We start from the raw sequence: 23,118 nt of genomic DNA, 5'->3' as shown, positions 1-23,118 counted from the left end.
ATTCGAGGACATTTTTCCATTTTTTGTACAGACAGAGTGGGAGGGAGAGAGAGGAAGAGAGAGAGAGGGAAACATCGATGTGAAAGGGACACATCGAGTGGCTGCCACCCGCACGACCAACCAGGGCCGGGGACAAACTGCAACCGAGGTACATGCCCTTAGCGGAAACCGAACCCAGGTCTCTCCGGACCACAGGCGGACGCTCTAACCGCTGAGCCAAACCGGCCAGGGCAACTTGTGACTGTTTTGAACGTCATGTAAATGGAATAATGTTCTATTGATTTTTTTTGATTTATAGCAAATTTTTGAGAATCATCTATTTGATGCATGTAGCTATCTATGGTTGATTCATTTTTATTATTGTATAATATTTCAACATGTAAATTATATCATTATTCAATCTGCTGTTGATGGACATGTAGTTTTTTTGTAATGTTTTGGAATTATGAACTATTATTGTTTTAAATATTATTAAAAATTTTTTTTTAAATTGATTTTAGTGAGAGAGGAACAAAGAGGGAGAGAGAGAGATAGAAACATCAATGAGAGAGAACATAAATTGGCCACCTCCTGTATGCCCCCACTGGGGATTGGGCCCACAGCCTGGGCATGTGCCCTGACCAGGAATCGAACTGGCGACCTCTTGGTGCATGGGTCGATGCTCAACCACTGAGCCACGCCGGCTGGGTTATTTTAAATATTCTTGTACATGCTCAAGTATTTCTGTAGTTCACTACTCTTAAAACCACTGGGTACTCCAAAAAGGATCATAAAATCAGTTTAGTGGGGGAGTAATTAGCATTAAAAAATGAAGTGGGACAGGAATAAATTCACAGTGTGTTTCCAGTATCCTGTGTATGTACACAGGGTTGCACTATAAGGCATATTTTCAATCTAAGGGAAAAGAGGTCAGTGCCCCTGACTAAACAGTCAGGAATTGCATGTTTTAAAAATTCTTGTGGTGTACTGGTTGAAAATCACTTAGGGTTATATACTTAGAAGCCAGAGTTGCTAGTTTGTCAGGAAGGCCAGTCCATTTTCAGCAATGGTTATTTCACTTTACTTTCCTACCAGTGAATGGCTTCTTTGCTCTACATCCTTATTCAGTGTTTAATATGTCAATCTTCTTAACTTTAGTCATTTTGGTAGTTGTGTGGTGGTATGTAATTGTGATTTTTACTTTGCAGTTCCCTGATTACTAATGATGGTGAGCTCCTTTTCATATCTATATCTGTATCTGTATTTATCTATATCTATATCTATATATGCCATTTGGTTTTTCTCACTTGTGACTTGGAGATGGCTTTTTTATATTAATGGTTCATTTTTAAAAATATCTTTGCAGTTGATAATTTCAAAGTCAAAATTTTCAGGTTTTTTTCTTTTTCTTTTATAGTTAGTGCTTCATGTGATCTGTTAAAACAAATGTTTTCATGCGTGGCTGGTGTGGCTCAGTGGTTGAGCATCAACACACCACTGGTTTGATTCCCGGTCGGAGCACATGCCCAGGTTGTGGGCCCGATTCCCAGTGGGGGGCATGCAGGAGGTGGCCAATTGATGTTCTCTCTCATCGATGTTTGTATCTCTCTTTCCCTCTACCCTTCCTCTAAAATCAATAAAGAAGCCCTGACTGGTTTGGCTAAGTGACTAGAGCGTCGGCCTGTGGACCAAAAGAGTCACAGGTTCAATTCTGGTCAAGGGCACGTACCTTGGCTGTGGTTGGGTTCCTGACCCTTGTCCAGGAGACAACCTGTCGATGTATCTCTCTCACATTGATGTTTCTCTCTCTTTCTCCCACTCTATCTGAAGATAAATGGAAAAAAATATACTCGGGTAAGGATTAAAGAAAAAAATCAAAGAAAAAAATTGAAAAGAACAAAACAAATGTTTTCATAACTTTAGATCATGAAATTATTCCACTATATAATCTTTAAAAGTTATTTATTTTTTGAGAGAGAGAGAGTAACATTGATTTCTTGTCCCATTTAATTAATGCATTTATTGGTTGATTCTTCCATGTTCCCTCACCCCGATCACACTTGAAATCTTGGTGTATCGGAATGACATACTGAGCCAGGGCTCCTATATAATCTTTTAAAAGAATTTTTTTTCCTTTTTACATTTAGATCTCTAACCAATCCTCCTGGATTTGATTTTGTGTATAGAGTAAAATAGGGGGAAAACATAGTTATTTTATATATTTATATATTTTATACATATTATGTGTGTTACATGTTATATTAAACATCGAGTTGTTTTAACACCTTTCTTTCCACTTCTGTACTATGATATGATGTCATAAATCAGCAGTTCATATGTGTATAGATTTGTTTTTGGATGTTCTATTCTTTTGATTTGTCTTTGTGCCAATACATTTTTTTTTTTAAGAGTTTGTTTTTTTTGTTTATTTTTCTTTATTGATTTTTAGAGAGAGAGGATGGAAGAGGAAGAAAGAGAAACATTGATGAGAGAGAACATCGATTGGCCACCTCCTGCATGCCCCTCACTGGGGATTTGGCCCACAACCTGGGCATGTGCCCTGACTGGGAATTGAACCGGTGACCTCTTGGTACATGTGTCAACGCTCAACCACTGAGCCACACTGGCTGGGCTACAAGTTTTGTTTTTAAATAATGTTTTATTGATTTTAGAGAGAGAGGAAGGGAGAATGAGAGAGAGTAAGAGAGAGAGAAATGATTGGCTGCCTCCCTCACATACCCGGACCGGGGATCGAGCCCACAACCTGGGCATGTACCCTGACAGGGAATTGACCAGTGGCCTTTCAGTGCCTGGAACAACACCCAACCAACCAAGCCACACCGGCCAGAGCAATACCATGGCTTTAAAATTACTCTATCTTACAAGTCTAGACATGAGATACCAGGTAAAATTAGTCCTTTCCTCTTGTCTTTCCCTCTTTTTAAAAAATATCTTGCCTATTGCTGTTTTCGTTTGATAACCATTTAGAATCTTGTTCTACAAAAAAAATCCTTTTAGTTTTTTGATTGGCTTTGCATGGACTTTAAATCAATTTGAGGCTTTTTTACAGTTTGAATCTTTTAATATATGAATATGGTAATCTCCAATTATTTTCTTTTTTAACTCTGATATACACAATGTAAAAGGTACCATTTTAACCATTTTTGAATGTGTATTTCAGTGGCATTAAGCACATTCACAATGATATGTAACCATCACTGGTGTCTATGTCCAGAACTTAAAAAAAATTATTTAAAAGTATAGGTGCCCTGGCTGGTTTGGCTCAGCAGTTAGCACGTCAGCCTATGGACTGAAAGGTCCCAGGTTCAATTTCTGGTCAAAGGCACGTACCTGGGTTGCAGGTTCAGTCCCTGGCCCCCTTGGGATCATGGGGGAGGAAAACAGTCGATGTGTCTCTCTCTCTTTTTTCTCCTTCCCTTCCTCCTACTCTATTTAAAAAAACATAAATCAATGGAAAAATATCCTCAGGTGAGGATTAACAAAAAACAAACAAAAAAAGCAAACTAATATCGTAGTTGATATACGATATTATATTAGTTTCAGGTATACAACATAGTAATTAGACATTTATATACCTTACAAAGTGATCACCTTCATAAGTCTAGTACCCACTTGATACACTATACATATTATTGTAATACCATTGACTAAATATATTCCCTGTGCTGTACTTTACATTCCATGACTAATGTAATAATTGGCAGTTTATACTTAATTCTCTTTACTTTATTGCCCATCCCCTCACCCCCATCTGGCAACTATCAGTCTGTTCTTTGTATCATGAATTTTTTTGGTTTGTTTGTTTATACTGTTTTGTAGATTCTATAGGTAAGTGAAATTATATGTTATTTGTCTTTCTACGTTTGACTCATTTCTTAGCCTCTGTCTTATTTCACGTTACATCCTCTAGGTCCATCCATGTTGCAGATAGCAAGATTTCATTCTTATGGCTTAGTCCATTGCATATAATTACCACATCTTTATTCACATGTCAGTGGACATCTAGGTTGTTTCTGTATCTTGGCTATTGTAAAAATGCTGCAATGGACACAGGGATGCATACATCTTCTCAAATTAATGTTTTCAATGTCTTTGCATAAATACCCAGAAGTGGGATTGCTGGGTCATATGTAGTTCTATTTTTAATTTTTTGAGGACTCTCCATGCTCTTTTCCAGAATGGCTACACCATTTTACAAACCCACCAACAGCTCACAAAGGGTTCCTTTTTCTCTACATCCTTGCCAACACTTATTCTTTCTTGTCTTTTTGATAATAGCCATTCTGACAGGTCAGGTGTAAGGTGTTAATCTCATTGTGGTTTTGATTTGCATTTTCTTGATAATCAGTGATATTGAGTATTTTTTCATGTGTCCTGGCCATCTGCATGACCGCTTTGGAGAAACGTTTGTTCAGGTCCTCTGCCCATTTTTTTTTTTTCAATTAAAAAACAAAACAAAAACTGCCTGGATTTATTTTAGTTCTGTATATAATTTTTTATTAATTAATTTTTGTTACAGTTGTTTCTTCTTTAAGACATTGACACCCTCCTTCCACTCCCGCCTCCCCTGCCCATTAATAAAATTATTGCTTATTGATTTTAGAGAACAAGAGGAAGGGAAGAGAGTAAGAGAGATAAAGATATGGAGAAAATGTGAGAGAGAAACATTAATTTGCTGTTCTACTTATTTTTATGCATTTATACATTCATTCATTGCTGCTTGTATGTGCCCTGACCAGAGATCAAATCCACAACCTTGGCATATTGGAACAATGCTCTAACCAACTGAGCTTCCTGGCCAGGGCCAGCCCATTTTTTAATTGGATTTTAATGTTGAGTTGTATGAGTTCCTTATATATCTTGGATGTTAACTTTTTATTGGACATACTATCCAGAACTTTTTTTATCATCCCAAATAGAAACTCTGTACCTGTTAAATAATAACTTCCATTTTACCCTCTCCCCAGGTGACTTATTCCTTCTATTTTTTTTTATTTCATTAATCACCTGAGGATATTTTTTTATTGATTTTTTTTTTTTTTTTTTTTTAGATGTAGTAGAGGGAGGGAAGGAGGGAGACAGAGAGAGAGAGAGATCAACGTGAGAGAGAGAGAGACATCACTTGGTTGCCTCCCACACATGCCCCGGCAGGGTTGGGTATTGAACCTGCAACCCCAGTATGTACCATTGACCAGGAATCAAACCTGAGACCCTTTTGGTCCTTGGGCTGACATACTAACTGCTAAGCCAAACTGGCCAGGGCCCCTTTACCCTCTGCATTCTCATTTTCCCTCACTTCTAACTTAATGAATTCATCTACTATAGAATCTCGTATGAGTGGGATGATACAATATTTATCTTTTGTATCTAGCTTATTTCACTTATGTTTTTAATGTTCATCCGTATTGTAGATATGTTAGAATTTATTGCCTTTTGATGGCTGAATAATATTCTATTGTATGTGTATACTACATTTTGTTTATCCATTCATCTATTGATGGACATTTATGCTGTTTCTCCCCTTTGACTATTGCGAAAAATGCTGCTATAAACATTGGTGTACAAGTATCTGAGTCTCTTTTTTCAATTTTTTTTGGTATATACTGGAAGTGAAATTGCTGCATCATAGGGTTATTCTGTGTTGAGCTTTTTGAGGAATGGTCAAAATGTTTTTCACAGAGGCATACTATTTTACATTCCCACAGTAGTGCATGAGGGTTTCACTTTTCCACATCTTCTCCAACTCTTTTTTTTTTGTTTTGATCCTCACCTGAGGACACTTTTGCATTTATCTTTAGATAGAGTGGGAGGTTAGGGAGGGAGGGAGGGAGGGAAGGGGAGAGAAAGAGAGAGAGAGAGAGAGAAACATCGACGTGAAAGGGACACATCGAGTGGTTGCCACTAGCACGACCCAACCAGGGCTGGGGACAAACTGCAACCAAGGTACATGCCCTTAGCGGGAACCGAACCTGGGTCTCTCCAGACCGCCGGCTGAAGCTCCAACCGCTGAGCCAAACCGGCCAGGGCAATTTTTAGATTTTTAGTAGGGATTTGCCTTGAATCTGTAGACCACTTTGGATAGTGGTAACATCCAATCCATGTGTGATGTCTTTACATTTATTTATGTTATCTATAATTTCTTTTAGAAACATTTTGTAGTTTTCAGTGTATAAGTTCTTTGACTTCTTGGATAAGCTTATTCCTAAATTCTTTTTGTTTTTTGTTTCTTCGTTGCTATTGTAAATGCAATTGCTTTCTTCTTTTTTGTTTTTTTATTTTTAATAAGAGAGAGATTATTTAGAAAGTCACAAAGGTAGAATAAGTGAGTAGTAGAAGAAATGGGCTTAGGAAACAAGTTACTGAGGCAAAGGAAGGGCCCATGGAGTTTAGGAGATAGGAAGGTAAAGTGCCTGAGGGGGGAAGAAGAAGGGGAGGGGAAAGGTGTAGGTGTGCTGGGGGTGGGGGGTGGGAACAGGGGAGAGCACACTGCAATTGCTTTCTTAATTTCTTTTTGTATTATTTATTTACAATTATTTTAAAATGAAACCTTTTGAGTCAAATGCAGAGACATGCAGCTGTAAGAAATAATACAAACAGATCTTCATACCATTTACCCACTTTCCCCATCGCTAACATCTTGAAGAACTGTAGGACAATATCACCACCAGGATATTGAAACTGATACAGTTAACAGAGTAATTCCATCACCACAAGGATCCTTCATGGTGCCCCTTTTTATAGCCACATCTGAATTTTTACTGCCACTAGGTTTAGTCCTTGGTAACCACTAATGTACTTTCCAGTTCCGAGAAATTTTTTTTCAAGGATGTTATATAAATGGAATAATAGAGCATAACTCTTTGGGATTGGGTTTTTTTCACTCAGCATAATTTTCTGGCGATTCATCCAAGTTGTTGACTATATGGGTGGTTTGTTCCTTTTTATTCCTTAGTATTCTATATTATGGGTATCCCACAGTTTGTTTAACCATTCATCTGCTGAAAGATACCTCAGGTACTTTTGGTTGGGGACTATTATGAATAATACTATTGTAAACATTCATGTAAAGATTTTTGTGTGAACATAGGTTGTTATTTCTCTGGGATGTATGTGCGATTATTTAGTTGTTGAGCTGTATGGTGGCTGCATGTTTAGTTTGTTGTGTTTTAAGAAATTGCCAGCCCTGGCTGGTTGCTCAGTGGTTAGAGCATTGGCCAGTGGTCCAGAGAGACCTGGGTTTGGTTCCTGCTAAGGGCGTATACCTCTGTTGCAGTTTGTCCCTGGCCCTGGTTGGTCGTGAGGATGGCAGCTACTTGATGTGTCCCTTTCATGTCGATGTTTCTCTCTCTCTCTCTCCCTCCCTCCCATTCTACCTGAACAAAAAGTGGAAAAATGTCCTCAAGTGAGGATGGAAAAAAAAAAAGAAGAAATTGCCAAAGCCTTGGCCGGTTTGGCTCAGCGGTTCGGGCGTCAGCCTGCAGACTGGAGAATCCCGGGTTCTGTTTGTGCTAAGGATGCGTACCTTGGTTGTGATTTGTCCCTGGCCCCGGTGTGGGGTTGTGTGGGTGACGGCCATTCAGTGTGTCCCTCTCACATCGACGTTTTTCTCTCTCTCTCCCTCCCTCCCGCTCTATCTGAAGATAAATGCAAAAATGTCCTTGGGTGAGGATAAAAAAGAAAATGCCAAAGTGCCCTGGCTGATGTGGCTCAGGGTTTGATTCCCTGTCAGGCACATATTTAGGTTGCTGGTTTGATCCTCAGTTGGGTGCAATCCCTGGTTGGGTGCTTACAGGAGGCAACCCATCATTGTTTCTCTCTCACATCCATGATGTCTCTCTCTCCCTCTTTCTCTTTCCCTCTTTTCTCCCCCTCCTTCCCTGACCCTCTTTTCTCTCTCTCAAAAGAATTTTTTTTAAATTACCAAATTTTGTCCAGAGTGACTATAACATTTTACATTTCCACCAGAAATCTGTGAGCAGTCCTTGCCAGCATATGGCATTGTAACTATCTTTTTATTTAGTAATTTTTTTTTTATCCTCATCCGTGGTCGTTCAGCCATTTTTGTTCAGATAGAGTGGGAGGGAGAGAGGATGAGAGAGAGAAAGAAAGAGAGAGGGTGAGAGAAAAACGTTGATGTGAAAGGGACACATCGAGTGGCTGCCTCCTGCATGAACCCAACTAGGGTCGGGGATGAATTGCAACTATGGTATTGCAAGTGCCCTTGACTGGAATCAAACCCACGGACCATGTTCTTAACTGCTGAGCCAAACTGGCCAGGGCTTATTTAGTAATTTTAATGGGTGTGTAGTGATGGTTGTATGTGGTTTAATTTGCGTTTAGCTAATGGCTGATGATGTGCTTAGTAATGTGCCTATTTGCTAACAGTGTATCTTCTTTTGGTCAAATGTCTGTTCATGACTTTTGCCTATTTTCTTTTTTTTTTTAAGATTTTTAAAAATTGATTTTTAGAGAGGGAGGAAGGGAGAGGGAGAGGGAGAAACATTGATATGAGAGGGAAACATCCTTCAGCTGCCTCCTGTACTCCTCCTCCTGGGGATCGAGCCTGCAGCCTAGGCCTGTGACCAGAAATGGAACCAGCAACCTTTCACTCAGGACAATGGCCCTACCAGCTGAGCCAGGGCACTTTTATCTATTTACTAATTTGTTTGCTTGCTTGCTTGCTTACCTATTTAATTCATTTATTTATCTAGAAAACATATATATTTAGAATTAGCCAGCTGGACTCAATTTATTTTAGATGATTATAATTTTGTTGGTAACATTCAAAAGCATCAATAGACAGGAGCCAGTCTCTCCATCAGGCCTAGGGTGGAGAAGGAAGACTTTAGTCCTTGCTGTCTTCACTGCCCTGATACTCTTTCTTCCTTCTTCAGTCTTCTGGTTCATTAGTGGCTCCTTTGTTTATGTCATTTTTCCCCGAAGTAGTGACTTTTCCATTTTTTTTCAACTGTAGAGCTTGACAGTTCTTATATGTTGTAGATATAAGTGCTTTGTCAAGTATGTAATTTGTTCTTATTTTCTCCAATGCTAGAGCTTGTGTTTTCCCTCCTAATGGGCTTTTTTATGCAAGTTTTTTATTTTGTTGAAGTCCATTTACAAATTTTTCTTTTTATGGGTCATGCTTCTGTTGTAAAATAGAATAACTCTTTTTTTTTTTTTATCCTCACCAGAGGACATTTTTCCATTTTTTGTTCAGGTAGAGTGGGAGGGAGAGAGAGGAACAGAGAGAGAGAGAGAGAAACATCGATGTGAAAGGAACACATCGAGTGGCTGCCACCTGCACAACCGACCAGGGCCGGGGACAAACTGTAACCGAGGTACGCGCCCTTAGCGGGAACGGAACCGGGTCTCTCTGGACCGCAGGCCTACGCTCTAACCGATGAGCCAAACCGGCCAGGGCTAGAATAACTCTTTATTTAACCCTAAATTCCAACAACTTTTTGTTTTCTTTTAAAAGTATTATAGTTGTATGCTTTATATTTAAATTTGTGATACCTTTTGAGGTCATTTTTGTGTAAGATATGTGATTCAGGTGAAGGGTTTTTTTGTTTGTTTGTTTTGCCTGTGGGTGTCCAAATGCTCAATGCCATTTGTTGAAAAATTGCTTTTGTACCTTTGTACAACTTGACATTTTTGAATATATTTCTGGGTTTTCTGTTCTGTTACAGTGATCTTGAGTCTGTAGTTTTACCTTGCCAAATTTGGGGATTTTTCAGCCATTATTTATTTGAGTACTTTTCCAGTCCTGCTTTATTTCTCCTCTCCTTTCTGGGACACTGATGACTAAAAAGCATGGCTACTTTTTTGTTATGGTCCCAAAGATCTGTGAAACTCTGTGTTTTTTTTTTTTTTCCAGTTTATTTTTTTCTATGTTGTTTATATTAGGTAACTTTCATTATGTCGTCTAGTTCACTGATTCTTTTCCTCTCTCTCCTTTATTATGCTGTTGAGGTCATCCTTTGATCTGTTTATTTTGCTTATTACACTTTTCAGTTCTAAAATTTCCAGTTGGTTCTCTGTGTCCTCAATTTTTGCTGAGAATTTCTGTTTTTCATTTCTGTTGCTTATTTAATCGTTTTTATAATGGCTACTTTATTTTTTAAAATTTTTTTTAATTTTTATTTATTTATTTATTTATTTATTTATTTATTTATTTATTTATTTATTTATTTTATCCTCACCCGAGGACATTTTTCCATTGTTTTTTGTTCAGATAGAGCGGGAGGGAGAGAGAGGAAGAGAGAGAGAGAGAAACATCGACGTGAAGGGACACATCGAGTGGCTGCCACCCGCACGACCAACCAGGGCCGGGGACAAACTGCAACCGAGGTACATGCCCTTAGCGGGAACCGAACCCGGGTCTCTCTGTACCGCAGGCCGATGCTCCAACCGCTGAGCCAAACCGGCCAGGGCTATAATGGCTACTTTAAAATCTTCAGATAATTCTAATATCTGAAATTATAAATACCTCAGTTGGCATCTGATAGACTTTTTTTCATTCAGTTTGAGATCTTCCTGGTTCTTGGTATGACAAATGATTTGTCATACTTGATCATTTTGGAGACTTTGCATCTTATATAAACCTGTTTAAGCTTGCTTTCTCTGACATTTGTCTGACAAGGGAGAGTGTAGGTGCCATTTTCTTATGCCAGGTAGGGGATGAATTTCCTCTACCTAATCTCAAAGGATGTGGCCTCATTTACCACTGTGTATTGGTGAAAGTCCTGACTTTCTGCTGGACCCTCTCTGACACCACCCCAGTGGGGATAAGGGTGAGTTCCCTCTTTACTGCCAGATGGAGATGGAAGTTCAGGCTTCCCATGTTGCCTCCATTGACACCATAGGGGGAAATTCTCATAACCAGCCAGTGAACATGAAAGTTCTGATTCCTTACTTGACCTATTCTTTACACCATCCCAGTATGAGTCTTAGGATGACTCATAGTCTCAAGAGGGTGAATGTCTAGGTTCCCCCCTACTTGACCATTAAAGGAATAATAGATAGAGGGACAGTTTCTGGTTTTTGTAGTTTTGCTGCAGTAGAGCAGCTACTGTTTTAAAAAAGTGTTCTTTCTAGCTAATATGCTCTCTACACAGTTCTTAGTCTAGAGAAAAAAGGCTTTTTTTTTGGATCTCTGCTTGTTGGTGCTTTTGAGGGTACTGACTTCTTTCATTCCAAGAATGGGATAAATTAGGTTAAAAAGAAAACTCGGGGAACTCACTGCTCTGTTGTTCCTTGGGTCCTGTGGTCCTTAGCTAATTTGCTTTCTTAACCACCTTTTAGAAACATAATGTGTTTTATTTATAATGTTCACAGTTATTGTTTGTACTTAGGAATAGGGAAAAGTACATTTACTCCGACCTCTCAGAAATGAAGTCTAGCCTTTGATTTCATTGAGTTTGCTCTTTTTTTTTTAACTTTTATTTTTTTTTATCCTCACCCGAGGACATTTTTTGTTCAGATAGAGTAGGAGGGGGAGAGAGAGAGAGAGAAACATCGATGTGAAAGGGACACATCAAGTGGCTGCCACCTGCACGACCAACCAGGGCCGGGGACAAACTGCAACCAAGGTACATGCCCTTAGCGGGAACTGAACCCGGGTCTCTCAGGACCGCAGGCTGATGCTCTAACCGCTGAGCCAAACCGGCCAGGGCAAGTTTGCTCTTTTTTTTGTTTTATATTTCATTCATTTCTGCTCTGATCTTTATTTTTTTTCTCTTCTAGTTTCTTAAGTTGCAAAGTGAAGTCATTGATTTGAATTCTTTTCTAATATAGACATTTAGTGTTATAAATTTCTCTCAAATGTTGCTTTAACTTCTACAAATTTGGTAAGTTTTGTTTTCATTTACTTAAATATTTTATTTTCTCTTTTAATTTCTTCTTTTACCCATGGCTTACTTTAGAAGTATATTTAGATTCTAAATATTTGAGAATTTTACACTGATTTCTAAGCTAATTGCGTTGTGGTCAGAGAAAATTCTTTGTATGTGTGATCTGAAACTTCTAAAATTATTGAGTTGTTTCATGGCTGATTATGATTTGTCTTGGTGAATGTTTCACATGTCCTTGAAAAGAATGTGTAGTCTAGTTTGCGTAGATTGTTCTATAAATGTTACTTCATGCCAGTGGTTGTGGATATTATTCTGGTTTGATAGTATTGTTCAAGGACCTATATTCTTACTGATTTTCTCTCTACTGGTTCTATCAATTATTGAGAGAGTTTTGTTGAATTCTCCATATGTAAATGTGGATGTTTAAATTTCTTTCTGTAGTTGTTATTTTTACTTTATATATTTGGAAGCTGTTATTAACTGATTAAATGTTTAGGCTTTTGTATCTTCTTAATGAGTTAAACCCTTATTTTTGTAAAATAATCCTTTTGTGATAATATTTTTGATTTTTCAAATCTACTTTATATATTAATATAATCATTTCAATTTTTCTTTTGATTTTGCAATATGTAGGGCCTTTATCTCGGGCTGCTTTTTAAAGATTTTTACTTTATTTGGTTTTAGGCAATTTGATCATGATATGTTGTGGTTTACGTTGCTTCATGTTTCTATTGCTTGGGTGTTTATTTAAAAAGTACTTTGTTCTTTGTGTTTATAATTATAAAATATGGCAAATTGTTGGCATTATTTCTTCAGACTTATTTTTCTTTTGTATTTATCTCCTGTGTCTCCAGTTATACAAATATTTTGGCTTCTTGAAGTTATCTCACAGCTAACTTATGTTTTGTTAATTTTTTAAGGTATTTTTTTTCCTCTGGGTTTCATTTTGGTTAGTAACTTATTACATGGTTTTATGTGCTGTAAATCTCATACAGTATGATTTTTTTATCTTAGACATTGTAATTTTCATCTCTAAATGTGCATTTAAAACTTTTTTTGATGTATCTACTTAACATGTTTAATATTTCCTCTAGTTTCTTGAACAAACGGAATGTATTCATAGTAATTGTTTTATAGGACTTGGGTAATAATCCTATTATCTATGTCATTTTAAGAGTGCCTTGACTGACTGGTTTTTGTTTCATTAGGAGTGTAATTTCCTGTTTCTGCATATGTCTTGTAAGTTTTTATTGACTTTTAGTCATTGTGATTTTTATCTGGTTAGGTTCTCTATTTTAGTATCCCTAAAAATATTTCTCGACTTTGTTCTGTGATACAGTCAAGTTACTGAAAAATAGTTTGTTCCTTTTGGGTTTTGTTGGGACAGACCAGAACTATTCTTAGGGTTAAATTTTCCCTCCTTCTGAAGCATTACCCTTCTTAGAGCTCTGAAGTGATATGAATTACTAGGTTTTCCATTCTGGCTTTTGGGAACAAGCATTATTTGCATCCTTGTATACATTCTGGGTACTGTTACTTCTAAATCTTTTGGTGGTTCTTTCCCTGGCCTTGAATAGTTCTTTCGAATGCAAGTGCTGATTAGTTACTCAATATGTTCTAGGATCAGCCTCCGTAGATTTCTTCATTTTTCTCTCTCTCCCCAGCTCTCTACTCAGTGCTGGTCTCCCTTTTGAGCTCTAGCCACCTTGGCTTCCTTGGACTCGCAGCTCCATTTGCACAACTTGGGGAGACAGGCCCTGCCTGGGTTCCCTCTCCCTGTTCCACCGCCTGGAAACTCTCAAGGCAGTAAGCTGGGCAAATCTGTGGCTATGTCACTTGTTTCTTGTCTCCTAGGGATCGCTGTCTTTCATTATTTGTTGTCCAAAATCTTTAGTGCTGTTGTTTCATACATTTTCTTAGGTTTTTATTATTTCATGCAGAAGGCTAAATCTGGTCTTTTACTCCATCTTGATTGGAAGTGGTTTTATTTTGCATTTTTGTAATGACTAGTGATATAGAGTGCATTCTTTTTGCTTATTGATCATTCATGTGTTTTCTTGTATGAAGAGTTTGTTCAAACCTTTAGTCCTTTTCCTTCTTTCTCTCCATTTTTCTTTCTTCATTCTTTGTTGGTCCATATATATATTTTTGAGTTGGAGAGCTCCTTATATGTCCTAGATATACCAGTCCTTTGTTAGATAAATATTTTGTAAGTACTTTCTTCAAGTCTATGGTTTCCTATTTACTTTCTTAATTGTGCCTTTTAATGAGCAGAAATATTTAAGTCTAATTTATCAGTTTTTTCTTTTGTAGTTATTGCTTACTGTGAGCTAAGACACTTTTGGCTAACCCTGAAGTCATGAAGGTAATTTTCTTCGTTTCCTCTAAAACTTTTTGATTTTGCTAATTTATATTTAGGTCTGTGATGCCTCTCAAATTAAGTTTTGTAGGTTTTATTTTTGTGTGTGTGGATGTCCAGTTGTTTCTGCACTGTTTGTTGAAAAGAGTCTCCTTTCCTTACTGGATTGCTTAGGTAAAACATCACATGGATGCATGAGTGAGCTCTATTTTAGGAATCTTTATTCTGTTTCATTGATCTGTTTGTCTATCCATATATTATCTATCAAATGATTTTGATTATTTTTAACTGTATAGGAAGTCTTGAAGTCAGATCTGCGAGTCCTTCAACTCTTTTCATCTTTTTCAAGATTGTTTTGCATATTCTACGTCCTTAGCACTTCCATATAAATTTTAATATTAGTTTTTCCATTTCCAGAAAGGCTGATGTGATTATGATTGCAATGGCTTTGAATCTATAGATCTTTTTGTTAACAAAATTGAATCTTGCTGTTTATTGGCATGGTATAGCTCTCCGTTTATTTAGGTCATCTTTGTTTTTTTCTGAGCAGTATTTTGTGGTTTTCAACTTTTGGTTTTATGTCTTGTTTTTAAAATTACTTTTATCTTTCAGTATTTTATGTGATTGTGTAAGTTGTATTTTAAAGAACTCAGGCTTTTTTGTTTTTGGTTTATCCTCACCTGAGGATATTTTTTCCACTGATTTTTAGAGAGTGGAAGGGAGAAAGAGAGGGAGAAAGACAGAGAGAGAGAGAGAGAGAGAGAGAGAGAGAGAGAGAGAGAGGTGAGAAAGGTGAGAAGAGACTACCACATCAATTGCTTGCTTCCTGAACAGGCTCCAACTGGGGCCAGGACAATTGAACTCGAAACCCTTTGCTGCATGAGCCAATGCTCTAACCATTAAGCGACACTGACCAGGGCAAGAGTTCAGTTTTTAATTATTTGTTTTAGTATATAGAAGTAGAATTGGCCTATGTATATTGACCTGTGTCATACAACCATGCTTAACTCACATTAATTGTATGAGATTTTCGGTGGTAACTTAGATTTTTTTCGATGATAAAGTCATAAAATTTTACCTCTTTCCAATTTGTATTAAAACTTTTTTTTTTCATTTATTGCTTATACTTTAATTTTGTTTCTATTCATTGGGGAAAGCATTTAGTTTTGTACCATTTATTATTATGTCATCTGTAGGCTTTTAAAAAATTTTTTGTTTTATCCTCACCGAGGACATTTTTGCATTTATCTTCAGATAGAGTGGGAGGGAGAGAGGGAGGAAGAGAGAGAGAAACATCGACGTGAGAGAGACACATCTCGTGTTTGCCACCCACATGACACCAACCGGGGCCAGGGACAGACTGCAACCGAGGTACATGCCCTTAGCAGGAGCCCAACCCAGGACTCTCTGGTCCATGGGCCGACACTGTAACCACTGAGCCAAACTGGCCAGGGCATCTGTAGGCTTTTTGTTTTTTGGGTACCAAATTACTTTATTTGAAGGAATGATACAAATGAAAAGATGTAAGTGGATGATTTGGTACAAGTTATAGAAAAGGTAAAGGTAACTCCAACATGCACGTACTGCTTTGGTGACCAGGGAAGTCACCCCCCTGGCTATGGGAAGCCAGCCTAAGGCTTAGCTCTCACTGTCTCCCATGGTGTGCTTGTCAAAGAGATACTCTGCCATTCCAGTTTCAGGGGACCCTAATCTGCGCAAGTTGGTTACGTGGTCACCCAGTTCTTTGATGGATTTCACCTACTCATTCAGGTAGTGAGTTTCAAGGAAGTCACACAAGTGAGGGTCATTTTTTTCAGTGGCCAGTTTGTGCAAGTCCAGTAGTGACTGATTCACACTTTTTTCCAAGTGTAATTAATGCACACTCCATCGCGTTCAGCCCATTCTCCCAGTCGTCACGGTCTGGTTTCTTGATATCCTAGAGGAAGATTCGGCCACCTCGTTGGTTCTGCAGCTTCATCAGTTTCTCAGCATGTTCCCTCTCTTCATGAGATTGCTGAAGAAAATATTTGGCTGCACTCTTCAAAGCCACATCATCGCGGTCAAAGTAGCAAGACATGGACAGGTAGACGTAGGAAGCGTAGAGCTCCAGGTTGATCTGGCGGTTGATGGCGGCCTCTGAGTGCTGATGGTAGTTCTGGAGCACCTGCGAGGTGGACGTGGTAGACGTCATGGTGGGTGGCTAAGGCGAGGTGGCTGCGCGGTGCTGGAGCGGGGACCTTGGGGATATCCGAGGTGCTGTGAGGAGGTGGCCGAAGGCTGAATCAGGTGGCTGGGGGGGCGGGGGGGGGGGAATGGGTTGAGCGCTGGTTCCGTCCAAGCACTGTAGAAGCAGGAAACCATGGTGACTCTGCAAAGACTGTCCATCTGTAGGCTTTTTATTGATGATTGTTACCAGGTAGTTTTTAAATACTGATTTTATTATTATTTAACTATGGCAGGCAAGGCTAATAGATCAGGCAAGGACTGCCATTGAAAAGACCGTTTGTTATATTCATATATTCGTAGATCCCCAGAGAAGGAGTTACACCAAGGAGGCCTTACGGGTTAGTTAAGAGGCAGAAAGAGAAAAAGGGAAAAAGTAAAGGCAGGAGCCTTTATTTTGGTTTCTGTAGGAAGGAATAGTCAAAGAATGGTAATCAGGTTTAGGATTGTTTAGTTCGAATAATTTCAAGGACTCTGGGGGCATAGGGACTTTGCCTAAGTTGTCTGGTACCTAGCCCTGGGGTGATTAGGGCAGGAGAATGTAGTGGCCGAAGTATAAAATAAAGATGTTTGGGGGTATGGGTCTGGATTTGTTGCTTTGCATATATATGAAAGCTAGCTGGGGAGTTGTTTGCTATCTCCAGGAATTAGCCAGTCTTGAGAGGGAGGGGTAGTCCCTCTAGCATCAGCAGGCCTCAAAGTATCAAAAATCAGAATGAAAAGATAAGATTAATATACAGGTTGGGTATGATCTATTCCTAGTTTTCTGGCAGTTTAAAGCTGAATGAATATTTTTTGTCAAATACCTTTCCTGCATCTGTTGAGATGATTGTATATTTAAAAAATTAATATGGTGAATTTTGTTGTTTTATTTTCAAATGTTCTGACAACCCAGTATTTCTGAGATAAATATCACTTGTTCACAGTGTATTATCCTTTGTATATATTGCTGGATTTAAAATGCTAATAGTTTATTAAATATATTTGCATCTATGTACTTAAGGAATGTCAGTCTGCAATTTTTTTTGGTAGTTTCTTTTCAGGTTTTAGTATTATTGGTACATTCATTAGTATTATTCATACTGAACTTGAAAGTGATTTCAAGTTCTCTATTTTCTGAAAGTATTTGTGTAAATAGAGTTCTATTTTGGGGAAGGATTTTGATAATGATTTCAGCATAAAGGGCTCTTTAAATTTTTGTTTGATCTTGTCAATTTTGGTTAAGTTGTATTTTTCAGGGGAATTTTCCATTTCATCCAAGTTGTTTAATTGATTAGTGTAAAGTTATTAATAATCCTTTGCCCTTTTACTATCTGTGGTTTCTATAGAGATAATTCCTTCTTTATTCTTGATATTGGTTATTTATGTGTGTGTTTTAAAGTCAGTTTAGCTAGAGTTTATCAACTTCGTTGGTTTTTCCAAAGGACTAGTTTTGACTTTAAATTTTCTCTACTGTTTCTTTTTTATTTCATTTTTTTTTACTCTTTACTGTTTCCTTTCTTCTACTTAACTTGCAGTTTACTTTGCACTCTTATAGGTTCTTTGGGTGGAATCTTAGGTCATTCATTTTACACCTTTTTTTCCTCCTCTAATGTGGTCAGAGAATATATGCTGTATGATTTCAGCTCTTTTAAATTCATTGTGTATTGTTTGTGAATGTCCTATAGATGGTCTTTCATGGTGAATGTACCACGTTCACCTGAAAAGAATAGTGATTTATGGTATTGCTTGGATTGGCATGTGTTTATTGATTTTTAAAAAAAATCTAGTTTTGGTAATTATCAAGACAGAAATGTTAAAACACTCTTATGTTTGTGGAATTGTATATTTATCCCTTTACTTGTGACAATTTTGCCTCATAATTTTGAATCATTGTTACGAGGTACACATTTATCTCTTCATCATTTGATGCTTATGAGCCTCAAGTTTAGTCTCAACATTTAATGTAATTACATATTTGGGTTTAGGTCTACCATTTTAGTAAGTTTTTAAAAAATATATATTTGAAAATTAGTTTTTAAAAAACAGTTTTAATATAAAATGCACATATATATTGTGCAATTCAGTGATCTTTAGTCATAAAATTGTGCAACCATTACCATAATCAATTTAAGAACCTTTTGCATCACCTTAGAAAAAGCTCTGTGTCCATCCATCAGCCATTTTAAGTGTACAATTCAGTGGTTTTTAGTATATTCACAGAATTGTGCAACCATTACTATAATCAAATTTAGAACATTTTCATCACCTCAGAAAAAGTTCTGTGCCCATTAGTATGCACTATCCATTATCAGGCTCCCCAGTCCCTGAAAACCACTAATCTACTTTCTGTCTCTATTCATATAAATGGAATCATATAATATGTGGTATTTTGTGAGTGTTTTTTTTTTTTCTCTTTAGCATAATGTTTTTTTCTTAATCCTCACCTGAGGATATTTTTATATTAATCTTCAGATTGAGCTGGAGGGAGAGAGGGAGGAAGAGAGAGAGAAACATTGATATGAGAGAGACATATCGATTGATTGCCACCTGCACAACCCCAACCAGGGCTGGGGATGAACCGCAATGCAGGTATGTGCCCTTGGCCAGAAACAAACCCAGGACTCTTTGGTTCGCAGGCGATGCTCTTACCACTGAGCCATACTGGCCAGGGCTAGCATAATGTTTTTAAGATTCACTCATGTTGTAGCATATATTAGAACTTTATTTCTTTTTATTGCCAAATAAATTGTATGGATATACCACATTTTATATACTCATTCACTAATTTATGGACATTTAGGTTGTATCTACATTTTGGCTATTAAGAATAATGCTGTTATGAACATATGTGTACAAACTTCCACGTAGACGTCTGTTTTTATGTCTTTTGGGTTTGGAGTTTTTGACCCATGTGATAACTCTGTATTTAACCATTTGAGGAACTTGCAACACAGCTATACCACTGCACATTCCATCAGCAACATATGAGGGTTCTAATTTCTCCATATCCTTGCCAACAGGATGGATATATATAATATATTTTATCCTCACCCGAGGACATTTTTGCATTTATCTTCAGACAGAGTGGGAGGGAGAGAAGGGCGGAAGAGAGAGAGAGAGAGAGAAACATCGATGTGAGAGACACATCGATTGGCTGCCACCCACATGACTCCATATGACAACCAGGGCTGGGGACAAACTGCAACCGAGGTATGTGCCCTTAGCGGGAACCGAACACGGGACTCTCTGGTCCATGGGCCAACGCTCTAACCGCTAAGCCAAACCAGCCAGGGTGCCAACAGGATATTTTTATGTATTGTTTCTCTTTTTGAGTTTAGCCATTCTAATGCTATCATTATGGGGTTGATTTATATTTTCTTAATGACTAATGATGTTAGTTAGACATCTTTTCATGGGTTGGTTTTGGTCATTTATATGTAGAGAAATGTCTTCAGATCCTTGGCACAATTTTTAATTGGGTTATATATCTTTATTATTGAATTGTAGGGCTGTACACTGGATATAAGTTCCTTATCAAATATGTGACTTGTAAATATTTCTTTTTAGTCTGTGGATTTTCTTACTTTATGGTATCATTAGCAGCAAAAAGTTTTTAGGTTTGGTTAAGTTGTAATTTATTATTTCTTTTGTTGCCTCTGCTTTTAGTGTATCTAAGAAAACCATTGCTCAACCCTAGGTCATGAAGATTTACTCCTGTTTCATTTTAACAACTTTATAGTGTTAGCTCTTTTAAATATATGGTCCATTTTGAGTTACTTTTATATAATTATATGAATAAAGGGTCCAACTGATAGACAAGAATTTCTAACATATAACTTTAGTAAAGCTGTTTCTCTTTGTATTAGTTTCTTAGCATTCCTCTAGCAATTTCAATATATTTCCTTATCATTTTACAGTCCATATACCACTTCTTATAAAGTGTAGAAAAACTGGAGCTTTAAGAGATTCTTTTACATTACCTTTTCTGCTATTAGTTATATTATTGTCATATGTATTAAATCTACATATGTTATACACCCTAGAAGGTGATATTATAATTTTTACTTTCAATAATATGTATTTTAAAGAATAAGAACTAAATATCTTTTATAGTTACCCAGATATGTATTGTTTGGGATCTCTTCTTGGCTTCCTGAAGATTTGCATTTTTATCTAGTACCATTTTCCTTCATTTTGAAGACTTATTTTAGTCTTTATTTGTGTCCACTGATGATAAATTCTCTTTCTTCTCTCTCTCTTTTTTTAATCCTCACCCAAGGACATTTTTGCATTCATCTTCAGATAGAGCGAGAAGGGGAGAGAGAGAGAGAGAAACATCGATGTGAGAGGGACACATCGACTAGCTGCCACCCACACGACCCCAACCCGGGCTGGGGACAAACTGCAACCAAGGTATGTGCCCTTAGCCAGAACCGAACCTGAGTCTCTCTGGACTGCGGGCTGACGCTCTAACTGCTGAGCCAAATTATCTGAAAATATCTATTTTACTTTTTCTTTTTTTTAGTCCTCACCCGAGGATATTTTTACATTTATCTTCAGACAGAGTGGGAGGGAGAAAGAGAGATGTGAGAGAGAGACATCGGTTGGTTGCCACCCGCCCGACCCCAACCAGGGCTAGGGACAAACCACAACCGAGGTACGTGCCCTTGACTGGAATCAAACCCGGGACTCTGGTCTACGGGCTGACACTCTAACTGCTTGCCCAAACTGGCCAGGGCTATTTTTAGTGTAAGGAGGATGGGGGGTGAGAGAAAAATAAACATCGATGTGAGAGAGACACATCAATTGGTTGCTTCCTGCACGTGCTCCAACCTGGATTGGGGAATCTAACCTGCAAATCAAGTACGTGCTTGACTTGGGAAACCTTGACCCTTTGCTGCATGGGCCCGCACTCTGACCATTGATCCACACTGCCAAGGCTGTTTTACCTTCACTTTTGAAGGATGTAATAGTTAAATATAGAATTCTGGGTTGACAGTTCTTTTTCTTCAAATATTTTAAAGATGTTTTATTCTGTTTTTGTTTCCATAGTTTATGATGACAAGTTAGCCTTTTACTTAGTCACTGTTCCCCTGTGTTTGATGTGTCATTTTCTCTTGGCTGATTTTAAGACTCTTCCCCTTGTTTGCTTTTCAGCAAGCAGTTTGGCTGCTTGGGGTCCACTGCGCTTCTTGAATCCATAAATATGTCTTTCTTCAAATTGAGGAAGTGTTTTTTGTTTTTTTAAAAATCCTTATCTGAGGATATGTTTTCAGTTATCTTCAGACAGAGTGTGAGGGAGGGAGGGAAGGAGAGAGTGAGACAGAAAGAGAGAAACAGAAACAAGGACATGAGAGACACATTGATTGGTTGCCTCCCACAGGACCCCAGCCAGGACCTGGGGTCAAACCGCAACTGAGGTATGTGTCCTTGACCACAATTGAACCTGAGACTCTTTGGTCCTCAGGCCGATACTCTGCTGACTGAGCCAAACTGGCCAGGGCCAAATGGAGGAAGTTTTCATCCATTATGTGTTCAGAATTTTCTTTCCCATACTGTATTCTCATATTCATTTATCCACACACATACACACATATCCCGTCTTCATTTATACCTTAGACTTCTTGATACTGTTCAGTATGTTTCTAGAAGCCCTTTTTATTTTTTTTCACTATTTTCTCTTTTTCAGATTAGATCCTGTATGTTAATGTAGCTTCAAGCTCACTGACTCTTGATATGCCATCTTGATTCCATTGTTCAGCCTGTCCAGTGAATATTTTACTTTGCATGTTGTGTCTTTAAATTTTTAGAATTTTTATTTTATTCTTTTCGCTGTTGAAATTACCTATTTTACTTAATATAGGTACATTTTCATTTACCTCACAGAACTTAATTATAATAACTCTTTTAAAGCCTTATTCCAATGTCTACGTCATCTTAATGTTGACCTTCACTGATTGTGTTTTATCTTAAGCATGATTAACATTTTCCTATTTCTTCATAGATCAGGAAGGTAACTTGGATTGTTTCCTAGCCTTTGTGAGTGTTATATGTGGAAAGTCTGGATTTTATTATATTCCTTTGAAGAAATTGTTATTGCTTTTATAAGCAGTTGATACATAATAGCATTTTGAGCAGTTGCTTAAATATCATTTTATTTCTCTTTTTTCTTAACTAGACTCTAGATTGCCCTGTTTAAGGTCAGTGAGAGATTTAGGCATATTCTATACATAAAAATTTGGGCGCTTCCCCGTTTCTCTCATCTTCTTTATTCAGATCTCACTTTCCTGGTTGCTCTGAACTTTTATTTTCTGGTTCTTTAGGTATTAAAACTACAAGAGTGCCCTGGCTGGTTCTTCAGTGGTTAGAGCGTTGGCCCGCGGACCAGAGAGTCTTGAGTTTGGTTCCCGATAAGGGCACGTACCTTGGTTGCAGTTTGTCCCCGGCCCTGTTTTGGGGTCATGTGGGTGGCAACCACTCAATATTGTCTCTCTCACGTTGATGTTTCTCTCTCTCTCCCTCCTGCTCTATCTGAAGATAAATGCAAAAATGTCCTCAGGTGAGGATAAAAAGAAAAAGTTTTAAAACTACAGGAGCCACTATGAACTGACTAGCTCGTCTTCAGGCTAAAAGTCTTCCAGGTTTTGACTTCTGCTGGGAAACCAGAATCTGGTTGTTACTATTTCTGTAAGGGTTTGTCTT

General features: G+C 37.8%; 1 protein-coding gene and 1 pseudogene across 7 annotated transcripts in view; one reads left to right on the top strand and one right to left on the bottom strand.

Moving 5' to 3' along the window:
- The window catches only part of MLLT10 (MLLT10 histone lysine methyltransferase DOT1L cofactor), a 290,083-nt gene that overhangs the window by 29,496 nt on the left and 237,469 nt on the right, over window positions 1-23,118 (top strand). The window contains exon 1 of one of the 7 annotated variants that reach the window (XM_036281747.1): window positions 14,166-14,217. The exons of the other annotated variants lie outside the window; for them this stretch is intronic. Coding sequence (XP_036137640.1) covers window positions 14,212-14,217 — 6 coding nt within the window. The 5' untranslated portion in view covers window positions 14,166-14,211. Of the gene's footprint in view, window positions 1-14,165; window positions 14,218-23,118 lie in introns of those variants that run through there. 7 annotated transcript variants of the gene reach the window in all.
- On the bottom strand, window positions 15,720-16,402 carry LOC118638077 (annotated as a pseudogene).

The sequence above is a fragment of the Molossus molossus genome, unplaced genomic scaffold (assembly GCF_014108415.1).
Source record: "Molossus molossus isolate mMolMol1 unplaced genomic scaffold, mMolMol1.p scaffold_m16_p_1, whole genome shotgun sequence".
Taxonomy (NCBI): Eukaryota; Metazoa; Chordata; class Mammalia; order Chiroptera; family Molossidae; genus Molossus; species Molossus molossus.
The sequence above is the reverse complement of the archived record's forward strand: the minus strand, read 5'-3'. Positions and strand labels throughout refer to the sequence as shown.